The sequence below is a fragment of the Larus michahellis genome, chromosome 3 (genome assembly GCF_964199755.1).
Source record: "Larus michahellis chromosome 3, bLarMic1.1, whole genome shotgun sequence".
NCBI lineage: Eukaryota > Metazoa > Chordata > Aves > Charadriiformes > Laridae > Larus > Larus michahellis.
In genome coordinates, this window is record NC_133898.1 from 31,260,469 (window position 1) to 31,272,483 (window position 12,015).

At 42.8% G+C, this 12,015-nt stretch overlaps 2 protein-coding genes across 2 annotated transcripts in view; one reads left to right on the top strand and one right to left on the bottom strand.

Moving 5' to 3' along the window:
- Window positions 1–1,993: 1,993 nt before the first annotated feature.
- Window positions 1,994–5,266, bottom strand: TBCC (tubulin folding cofactor C). The gene has a single exon (XM_074579548.1). It carries the CDS (start codon window positions 5,126–5,128, stop codon window positions 4,118–4,120), a length of 1,011 nt encoding a protein of 336 aa, XP_074435649.1. The 5' UTR covers window positions 5,129–5,266; the 3' UTR covers window positions 1,994–4,117.
- Window positions 5,263–12,015, top strand: part of BICRAL (BICRA like chromatin remodeling complex associated protein) — a 136,403-nt gene continuing 129,650 nt past the window's right edge. The window contains exon 1 of the mRNA XM_074579547.1: window positions 5,263–5,316. The gene's annotated coding sequence lies outside the window, so the exon portion shown is untranslated. The remainder of the gene's footprint in view (window positions 5,317–12,015) is intronic.

Here is a 12,015-nt window from a genome sequence, read left to right on the forward strand (position 1 = left end):
AAACCAGCTATTTTTCACAGCAGTTCTGGCCGTTCCTGCCCTCCCCGTAGCAGGATGGTGAGCCTGGTTTTTCCTGCTATACCCATGCAACAGGAAACCCGCTCAGCGCACGGGCTTGCACAGAGCCTCCCCAACGAGTCGCCTCTTCCCCAGTGGTTCTCCAGGAAAGGCTGGACAGAAGGCAATCCTGGCTCCCGGCCTGGAAGAGGCTGCCAGGCGTTTTCTTCATGTTAGCATTGCTTCTCACTCCGAGGGAAGAAACCGAGCATGTGCCGCCCTCCTTTCTCCAAGCTGCGATTAGCGGAGAGACAAAGCGGCTCTGCCCAGGCTGGCATTGCAAGTCTCCTTGACCCAGGAGAACGGAGACAGCCTGGCACGTTTCCTCAAACTGCTGCACAAACTATGCCCAACCTTCCCTCTGAATATTTCTTAGTCACAAGCTTCAGAAGGGGAATTTGGGAGCCCAGCCACTTGCCACTGGCAGCTCAGGGCACGTCCTGACACACGCCGTACTCTCTTGGAAGTAGCTTTGAAGAAGCTTTGCTTCGGTGTGATGTACGAGATGCTTCATCATCAAGTCATCTAGAGACAAGATAGCACAGAATTCCTCACCTGTTGGAACCCAACGCTCTCAGTAAAACTATTTCACCACTTCCACGCTTAAGATACGTTTTTGATCTCTTGAACAAACAGCTTAAGGCTCACCTGCAGACAGGAAGCAATTTTTCTGATGCCTTGTGAGCTGAGGCAAAAGGTAAACAAATATGATGAAGCCACAAATACTGTGGACTAGACTTCTAGCCTTCCTGTGTTTAGCGTTTACTCTGTAAGTAGTTCCAATGAAATGATCTAGATAACTCCATAGTCTAGACCTGTCAAAGTATCCCCAACATCTTATTTCCGCAACATTCAGTATGTGTCAACATAAAAAGAATTTTTTTTTCCCGAGATAATAGGTGCTAAGAAAATGGCTTAAGAAATAGCTAAGAAATTTTAAATACAGATCATATACATCTAACTATTCTATAAAACACTTACATATGTATATACTCACGCCTACCACGCTTTTACATAGTTTTGTAAAAATGTAATAAGAACATAATTCTCAATAACATCTGAGTTCTCACTTTCCACTAGATTTGACTGGAAAATGGATTCTCAAATGACTAACCGTACTTTTGGGGCATCAGCTAATATTCGCTTACTCACGTGGGATTTTACTTTTTTCTCCCCTCTAGGAGCCGTCTGCGCTGGTCTTGTCAGGAGCAAGTGTTCTGGGACACACGGCTGACAGCCTGCTAGTGCTTAGACCAATTGTGACTTCCTTTTCCATATGTATTTTTAATAAAAAAATAAGTGTTTCTTAAATAAGTAATTAGATAGAAATGCTTAGGTGTTTCTCTTCCAGACCTAAGTTGCAATTTCTATACTGATAGAGCCTACAAATATGCTACCAAACCTTTTCTAGCCCATAACTCGTGGTCACATACTACATTACTATTAACATAACATACTTCTCTTTCAAAATAGTTTTGAATTTCTCCTAGCATGGTTCTACATTAGTAACTTACTTAACATTTTAAAAAAGGTGCATGGAAACACATGCAACTCTGTGTGTGTGTATATTTATGTCCATATTTAGAGCTATAAATCCCATATAAGTATTTGCCTGACCAACTTTTTCAGACTTGCTGTTCTCAAATTGAGTTTTCTTGTTTTGTCTCATCCGTGAGATCAAGATCCAGTTGTCTGTTTTGTATCACAAAGGTAATGATGAATCTTTAAGGGAAAGTAATTGTCTGGAATATCTTCAGCAGCCTCCTCTGAAGTCATGTTCCTGACGAGTATTACGTAATTTTGGTTTAACAGAAGTTAAGTAGTTGGAGGAAAGAAAACATTAGGAACTGGGATGTCAGTAACTGACCTCTGAAAAATGTCACTGAGGAAACATTTTCACACTGAAATTGAAGTCTAAATTTCCTTGTTTTGACCCATACTCTGTTTATTCAGGCAATACTGCATGCTATGGGGCACCAGCTGACACAGGAATGCACTTACATACCAGTTTGAAGTGTATTGAGAAGTGCACACCTCTGATACCTGCTACAGCTGAGCAGCAGTCTCTCCATTTCTAGATTTGGCAGTGTCCATCAACATTATAAGTAAATGCTCACAGCTTTTGGCTAGCAGAACAAAGGCACTTCTGGAGTTCTTACAGGCTGAACAATTTGCAGTTCCAGGACTAGAGGACGCTAAGGGGATTGTCACTACCAAGATATATGGGGAAGAAAGATTAACTACAAAATCAGGTTCTGTACTAAGATGGATGTGTTAAAAAAGAGTTATTTGAGAGCCTCATCTGATCACATCCCTCTAACAACAGATATTAAAAATTCTGTACATTAAAGCAAGACTAAGGGTGTTTTCTTTAAATCATTTTATGATGCTGTTAATGCAAAGGAGAATCATTAGGAAAGGGACAACTGAAACAATTCAAAGTAAGTATTTGAAATGCAAAATCCAATTCATCCAGAAAGTATACATTAACATAAGTAGACAATATATAAAATGAAGAATATACAAAAATTTCCTTCCCTCCTCCCCCCTTTAAATTAAATATGCTGAGAACAACTTAGGTAAAAAGTTTCTCCGCTCAAAACCAGTCAAGTACTCAAGTGAAGTTTCAAGTACTTCTCATAGCGATGATGCAGTTTTTGATGCTTCAGCTAGTATTAATTTTCTGTTAGAGGCACACATATGATGGTAGGGCAGCAAAAATATTTTGCCATTTTTAAAATACAACTCTAAGCTGATTCTTAGGCAAGATAAACAATGATTTCTTGCAAAATGTCACAAGTTAAGGAGTGGGTTTGGAAACCTAGAATTACTGTGTATACTTTATGTATAGGTAGTGGTCACCACCACTAACGAGGCATTGTATTCCATAATGCTGCTTTTTTCTTTTTTTTTTTATTTAGCAGGAATGAAGAAGTGGGACTTAAGGTACTGTGCACTTCATGCAAGAAATTTTGGAGCTGGAATATAGCATCTCATCTTTCCATTTTACTGACTCCCTCTGTCAACGCTGCACTTAGGCAGCAGCAGGGTTCTGTAAGTTAAGGCTGCAGCACCATGAAGCCTGTTGTCTGGTAGAGAGACACAACAACTAGTAGGACATACCTGAACACCTCTCCCCTTAATTTTCAGACTGCAGTAGAGCAGTTTACCTAGCTTCTCTAACGTTATTCAGTGCTTTTTGTATGCCCCCCAAAAGTACACTCAAGGCACTCATTTTATCCATCTCAGGTTAAAACTGTTTACAGAAGGAGCACCCTTTCATGTAATATTTTCAGATTCTGACAGTTTAATATTTATCTAGGTTTGTTAATGTCAAACACTCATAATATACTAGGAGAGCATTAAATGTTCATTAGGAGACTTTTTTCCTTTAGACTTATCTCACTCAAAGTAACAGCCTAAATAAAGACAACTCACAGATTTCACCCATATCAACAGAACCTGGCTAATAATTATAATCATAGCCTAGGATTCCTCTCAGTCTGCTCCACTGTTTAGTTACAAACTCCTCTAAATTAACCTTTTGTCCCCATTACCTCACAAAAGCCCTCTCCCATACTCGCCAAAAGACATAGTGTACTGTCATCTGCAGCTTGAGAACCACAAAAATATGAAAAATTTAGTATTTGATCTTTCCATTCCAGTACAGCTTGTACTACTTGCCGCTAATTCAGATTTTGCCTGGGTGAGTGAAACCAGAACAACAGCTCTTAATAGAGGCTTACTGCTGTTTGTGTATAGGTGCCCCGTGCCCCACCTTACGTGAAAAAAAAAATAAAAAATATCAGCAATGAGGTACTGCAGTAGCTGGTAAATTCCACAGTGATACATAAAGATTATAGCAGCAACTTGTGTAAGAAGAGTAAACTACATTTGACTGGTATTCTCCAATTTAAAAAAAATCCAGTCATACAATATAATTCACAATCTAAATACCGAATAGAATCATTTAATGGCATATCAGGGATGAAGTCCCACAGTTTATGAATCAATGCGTTTACACCAGGATTTCTTGCTCCGCACCGAGCTGCCTCTGCAGTCAGTCCCAGCAGCTAACTCTTTCCTGCTCGGGGATCAGGCTCCAGTTGGGCGAAGGCTTGTCAGTCGCCAGCCAGTCAAAGTCATCCACCAGCTTCCAGTTGTTTCTGTTTCTGTCCAGCCCAGAAGACTCGAAGTCTCTCTCCATACCAGGGTAGCTCCAGGTGTAGGGGGCGAAGGAGACCTTCGTGCAGCCCTCGATGACCGCCCGGCTGGTCACCTGCACGTAGAAGCGGCTGTCGCGGGTGCGATGGGTGCGGAGCTGCTGGCAGGCCAGCACCAGCAGGCAGTCGCTGCAGCCATCCACCAGCACGGAGGTGGACACGGGCCCGCAGAGGACGGTGCAGCCCCGGCAGTCCCGCACCCGCAGCGTGTTGGCGTTGCCGCGGAGCCGCACCCGGCAGCCGCGCAGCTCGGAGAGGACCACGTCGCGCTGCAGCAGCTCAGCGGGGCCCAGCTCCAGCTCCTCGTCCTCGGCGCGGCTGAACCCGCACAGCGGCGGCCCGCCCGCCTCCCCTTCGGCGGGGCCGGGGCCCGGCGTGGCGGCGGCGGCAGCGGGCCGGGCGGGCTCGGCGGGGCGCGGTTCGCTGCCCGGCGGCGCTTCTTTCTTGAGGGCCCGGAAGGCGAATTTCTTCTTGGGCTGCAACTGCTGGCGCCGGGCCGCCAGGTCCCCCTGGAGCCGGGCCACGGCCTCCTGCCCCTGCCGCACCTCGTAGGGCGCCAGGAACCGCACGCTCTCGGTCAGGAGCTTCTGCAGCCCTTGCAGGCGGGCGGCCGCCTCCTCCAGCGACCCCACCGTCAGCAGCGCCTCCACGGCCTCCCGCTCCCGGGAGAAGGCGGCCACGAAGAACTCGCTCTGCTCCTCCTTAACCACCTGCGCCTCCTTCTTCTGCCGCTGCCGCTCCACGCCCTGCTGCCGCTCCGCTTCCCGACGCTGCAGCCGCTCCGGCAGCACCACTGCGGCGGCGGCCTCAGGCTGCGGGGGAGCCACGAAGGCGGCCGGCACCTCCATCTTGCCTCCTCACCTCCCCTCCGGTCACTAAGCGGCCCGCCGATTGGCTGCCGGCAGCCCCGCTTGCGTCACCGCCGCCGATTGGCCGGCTGGGGGAGGAGGGGGTGTCTCCCGGCGGGAGGGGAGGAGGGCCGGAGGGAGGGGTCTCCTGTGGTTTTAAAGGGGCCGGCGCCTCGCTGCGGGATGGGGTGAGTGCTGGCGGCGGGGGCCGCGCTCCGCGGGGCGCCTCAGCCCGCGTCCCAAATTAGCAGCCGGGCTATAAATAACCTCCCCCCGCCCTTCCCCTCCTCTGCGCGCGCAAGTGCCCGCTCCTTCCCACCCTTCTCCTGCGTTCCCCCACCCTTCTCCTTCCCCCACTCCTTCTCCCCCTCCCAGGCCGCGCCTGCCACTGGTAGCCTGGTGGCGGCCGTTGGACTCGTTGGCTCTTGTCGTAGGGGCGGCCCCGGCTGCCGGCACCCCGCGGCCCTTCCTGAGGGCGGCAGAGCAGGGTCGGTGGGTCTTCTCCCCATCTCAGGGGAGGGCGGCTCCGTAGGGGGGACCTGGGCGGGGCGGCCAAGGGCCGCCGCCTCAGCCGCTCTCCACCTGCCGTTAGAAGCAGAAGTCGGGCGGCGCGGGCAGCTCGGGCCCGGGATGAGGCGGGCCTGGGTGTCTGGTGGGCGTCGGGCTGTGCCCGCTGGTGGCGTTGCCCGGGCGGGCCCGAGCCGCGGGGCTGGGGCCGGCTGGACGCTTCACAGGGCCGGGGGCTGCCGGGGCGGGGGGGGTCTGAAAGCTCAATGTTTTATTAAACCTTCCCTACTGTTTCCTCTTCTGCACTGAAGCAGTTATGAAAAAGGCTGTTAATGCTTGCAGGTGACTGCAAAGGTGCTGCCTATTCGATTTCTTGAGTGTGGTGTTCCGGAAGAGTTCAGTTCTTGAGGGAAAAGGCAAGCGTGGTGCCTGTAGGTTACTTGCCTTCGTAGGAAGGCTGTGTGAGAAACCCACAGAGGCCTATGTGGAAACGTGGCAAGGAAGATATTTTTTACGTGCTTAAGTTTTATAAAATTGTGAGATGTGTTTTAAGTTAATTTGCAGCAGGAACCAGAAACGTAGTACACCTGGCTACAAAGTAGAAAAGTCACCATAGTTGTGATGTATTCTTTTGAGAACTGCTCTTCTTATTTGCTGGAATGTTAATTTTTGCAAAGAAAGTTAACACAAAGCACTCTTACAGAAACATATGAAAATAAATTTCTCTCCTGCCCAGTTCTAGAAATATCATCTTTCCCTTGGTGTTTTAAAGTTCCCTATGATAAGTTAACAGGTGATCTAAAACTATCCATTGAAACAAAAAGGTACTAAACCCAAAGAAGATATTCCGATATAGATAGTAGATATTCTGGAATAGATAAATCCTCTATTACAGGCTGGCATGGGTTTTTTGTTGAATGTTCCTGTTTGGAAGTACAGATTGTTATGCTACTTATGGTTAGCATTTGAAAGTAGCCATTGCTTTCTGTTTCTTGAGAAATATGGTTGAATTTCTGTGTTAGACGTGATAGAACATCATTAGAGGGTAGAGCGTACCTGAACCTTGTATGTGATAATGTCAGCCCAGTTAGGATGACGGAAGAAAGGCAGTGAAATGCCTTTAATCCTTTTAATGTACAAAGGACTTCACTAAAATAGAGACCGTTCATTCCTTATCATGGTTACAATATAAAGTTGGGGGATTTCATGGGATTGTTGTATAACAGTAGGACTCCAGAACAGGTTGGATGGGGGGGCAGCAGAATCGGTAACATTGTGGTTAATGCATTACAGCTCTTAACTGTCACAACACTGCACTGTTAATGTGTCCAGAGTTTTGTTTCTGAAAATTTAGATTTTGAGTCTTAAAAACTAAAACCTCTTACCTTGTAGAAAGGGAGAATGTTCAATCATGAAAAAGGAAGAATATTTTGAATTATTCTCACTTTATTTTTATTTTTTTCCTATCAATATGTTTAAATGATGCATTTAGTAAGTCTTAGGCATTTTTGCTAATAGTCAAATCCACTCCTGCAATAATTGCAGTATTAGGTAGGAATATGTACAACTAATTAACTGTAAGAAAAAAAATAAATCCTTATTTCCATCTTGTTTCACAAGAAAGATGTGTAAGTTTCATTTTACATAGCATGCTTTTTTTACCTTATGCTCCCGTGAGTGTAGGTAATACACATGGTAACAGTGATGTAAGTGCTTATCCTGTATGTGAGAATATTGACAGAAAAAGGCTTTTGCTGTTTTTCAGTATGTACAAATGTTACTGGAGTATGACTTTGGTATTGTTACAGAGATGTGATCCAGTAGATGAACTGCAGTGGATAAAACAACTTTATATATGAAAAGATTACAAGAAAACACTAGCGTACACAGCTCAAAATAAATGTTAAGTATTTTATGCTGCAGTATAACGATTACTTTTTATTACATTTGGGTACTTAGAAAGCTGGTATTCTAAATTGGTTTTTTTTATAGAGGTGATTGGAGGTTTAAATTAATGAGGACCAAATACGCTTGTGAGTAAAAGCTTCTGGGAGAGACTGGAATCTTTTCACCTTGCTAATGTGCACAAATGATTTTTGGGTTAGAAGCAAAATAACACCAGATACAAGAAGGTGAAGTGTATGATCATAATGAAAAATTAAAAAGGGAGCAGTAAAATTCTTCTAACCATCTCATCTTGATGTTCCAAATTTACTTTCCACACTTACAATTTGAGGTTTTGGTATAAGTGATATTGGTGTGTTTTGGTTTTTTTTTTTGTGGTAATACAAAGACTGACAATTTGCTTCCTGACTTTGGCAGCCACTTTTATGTTTTACGGCTGCTTTGTGTGCTCCATTATAAGCGGTAGAGTACAGAAGATTTACAGTTACCCAAACAGTAACCACCTGAATAAAATGTAAGCCTTCTGGCTCAGGCTTGTACTCATTTTGGTAAGCTTTAACAAGCAGTTTTAGCTGTTTGAGGATATTAGATAAGAGTAAGGTACATAGTTCTGTCTGTGTTATAATTTTTTCCTACTTTTTTTTTCCCCTGGATGTGCTTTAGTTCCTCTTTGGTTTGAAAGCAGACAGTGATCATTTCAGTAAGACCTTTTGCCGTTGCTTGGACACTGTTACTTGTTTTATGTGAAGCTGTAGGTTGCACATGCTTACTTGGATCTAGTGCTGTGAAACTCCAAAATTTAAGCTCCGTTATGCATGCTTCCAGGTTTCAATCTGTATCACGTAGTTATATCTCTTGCATGCTATCTGAATGAAATATTTTGTACTGATTTAAACTAGCTGTACAGCATGACCTCATAGCCTTTTGGAGTGAGATGTATCGCACGGTTCAGGTGAAGGTTCAAGATCCTGTCTTACACTGTCATGTTAAGAGGAACGGGGAGTAAAAGCGAGATCCACAGAGGCAACTGGGTGTCTGGCCTCATAGTAATGGATTCTTAAACCTGAGGTTCCTGAGCTTGTGAAAATCAAGAACCTCATAGTTGTGGCGTCACCTCAAGATGTAGATTTGCACGCTCTCAAGCAAAGGAAGGAAGTAAATACAGTTATTCCTTATCATCAATATGTATTCCCAATGCTGACGTTGTTTATTCCAAGGGGTGTAATGCGTGTGCATTGCACTGCCACACGCAAAAAATGCTATTTTGTCTTTTAGCTGTGTTTTCAAGAAAAGCAGCGGCCCCTATGTCTTGCATGGAGCTCTTATCTGATAGATGTGATCTCTGCCTGTTAGATTGAGTTTCTCCAGAAGAGATTAGCAGATGAACGTAATTACTTCTGGCTACAAAGTAGGTATTTCAGTGGCTTGTGGAACCATCCTGTTCTACTGACGGTTTTAGTAAGGGCCTTTTGAACTCCTCTGGCACTGTGATCAGGCATTAAAGATGTAAGATATATTATGATTTACTTAAGATACTGTTGACTGTACAGTTTTCACAGTGGTGCGGGGCTTCAGTAAAAGTGACTGTCTAGTCACTCTGTATCTCAGTGTTCTTCTCTTGGAAAAAAATAACAAATTCCATTAACATTACGTTTGGCATAATGATTGCTTTTATAAAAGCTTTTGTTTGGACTAAAATGTTGTGCTTTATATATTTGGCCATATGGAAAGGCAAGACAATGTAAAATATGTGTGTTTTTAAATCACTAATTGGAGAGTTAGAGCTAAAACTATAAAACTTACTTGGTGCATCTTAATTGCTGTGAGTAATGCAAGAGCTTTGAAATGCAATCCTTGGGAATGCTTAAGATACTAATTATATTCTGACCAGTCAAGGTGCACTTGTTCTGAAACGACTCTGAGCTGGTCCCTTCCAAGAACCTGGTAGTCCCAATGCCAAAGGTGGAGAAACAAATTCCTTTCTATGAAAATGAGTTATCGTCCAAAACCAGGAACAGACTTCAAAGCATAACATCTTAGGACAAGAGGCACTTCAAGATTTACAAAGCATGGCCCGAATACCCAAAACACAAAAGCTCAAGAGCAGAAGAGCACTTAGGTTTGGTCCAGACCTAGCTGCTAACTGGTGTTTAGAATCATAACTTGCTAATTGACATTAGTTAAATTCTGAAGACCAAGTATGTGAACTACAGATGCTGTCTTATGGACTCTCCCTTTGAGGTTATTCTATTAGTTCTGAAGTTCCTCAGAGATTTTTCTCAGTGCGTCACTTCAGATTTGAGACGCTTTTACATTTATTTTTTAAATTTTAAGGCATTTCAGAAAACTATGTGTGGCTATTGGACTAGCCAGTTCAATGGACTGCCTAGGTTCAATAGTATATCAAAGTTTTCAGTTTTGGAATTGTGACTCTTAATTGCAAACATATTCCATTTATTTTTCTGAATAATTTAAATAGAATTAACTCGAAGACATTGTGTCCAAGTTTACTGATTTTCTGTTAGCCTTCCTGTAGTATATTCATTAGTTAACAAAACTAAACTTGTATGCTTTTTGCCTTTTATTCATCTTATGAAAAAATCTGTCAGCTATCATTTTGAAGGAGGACTGCCGCCTCCTATTATTAGCATTTGTTCTTCAGTCTAAATCTGTGAGAATAAATTCTATTCATATCAATATACTTTCTAGCGATAATATTAAGACTTATCTTACAGCAATCTTTATTCATATTCATATCTTGATAAGATTATCAAATCTTATGCAGTTGGTTTCTAGTAGGGTCTCAGAAATACCCAAGTGAAACCATTCTTTCACAAAAGTTGTGACTTAGATGGTGCTTTATTCATAATGTCCTTTCTGTTACTCCATTTTGTTTTGTCCTAATACAAGTATAGCTTAGCATGTTTGTGTTTCTTTCCTGAACCTGAATGCTTTTGATATAGTTTACTGTTCCACTGTGTTTCTGTTATCCCTATAATGCCTGGTTCCATGTTTTAGGCCACCATTTTTTGCTTACGTTCCTTTTATTAATATTTATTTGATTTTTTTTTTAACTCATCCACAGCACCTCAGTTGCATTAGGAGTGGCCCTTTTGTTAGCTTAATTGCCTGGGTGCTGTTTTTAATTACCACTACTTTTTTTAAGAAAAACAACAAACACCTTGTGTCCATCTACTCATTAACATACTCGTATGTATTTCTGTATCCTTACTTACCTGATTTTTTTTTTCCTATTCATCTATGCTAACCAAATGAACTATGAATATTATGCAAGCTTCTCCCAATTTCTGCCATCATTTTTAGTTTAAATTTCTTCTATAAATGTTGGCAGTGTTAGTTGTGGAAGATTATTTCTCCACCTACCGTAGTAAAGTTCTGTCTCCAGAGGTATTTTTTTTTCCAATACATTTCAGTGGCTGAATATCTTAAGATTATTCTAAATTGGAAGTGAGAGCCATTAATCTTTCAAACTTAATTTTCCTTTTTAAGGTACTCTAAGCTGAAGAATGTGAGACACTATTTAAATAACATACAGTATGATATAGTTATTCTTGATCAGTTGCAGTAATAATTGTGCAATGTCATTTGTTTCAACGTGAGGTCCAGTCACCACATTTTTCTCTGGTTTTCCTTGACTGTCTTCCATACCTCGGATCCACATCTCAGAGGAGCATAGTTCTCCAAAATCTGTTCTTTGGATTCATCACAGAACAGCTCTGCTGGCCTTCACACAGTCTCCAGTCATAGAAACCTGTCTGTTTTCTGGTATTGGTGTAAGTCTCTTGTTCTGAGGTTCACTCTTAGTTACCTCCTCTTATGACCTATATGCTAACCAATCACCCTTTAAGATATCTATTGGTTAGATAGTCCTGTGTTTGGTATGATGATTGATACTGGAGTCATACAGCTTTATACGTTACACCATGCAATTATGACGCTGACTTTGTAAGTACTGGTTTGTGTAAGTAAGACATGGTATCAAGCTGAAATTTGTAATGTTTAGGAATTTTTTACTGGTGGGTCATCTAAGTATTGGTGGCAACTACTCAAAATTTGGCAGTTCAAACAGATGAATTTTTCATATTGCATTTATATTCCAAGTTAAAGTCCTTGTCTCCCTTCATGCCAGTTTTTGAGTGCCCTATTTTTAGTGTTGTGACCTCTGCCTTTCTATTGCTTGTGCCTTTTAATGATTTGTTTCTGTGCCTTCAAGCTTAGAGTTATTTATTGTTATCTAAATTAGTAATTAATAAAGCAGTATGTAGTTGGATAAATGGTGTGTCTAGTGATGAGCTGGCACAAGAAACGTGTTAAGGGATGGAGAGGTAAAGAAGCATGGGAGGAAGAAGTGCCATCGATACCGCTGCAGCACTCAGTCTGAGGAAGCAAGGCTGCAGTGGAGTAAATGGCATTCTTTCCCATCCAGTACCTCAGAGAAGATGCAGTGAGTTGAG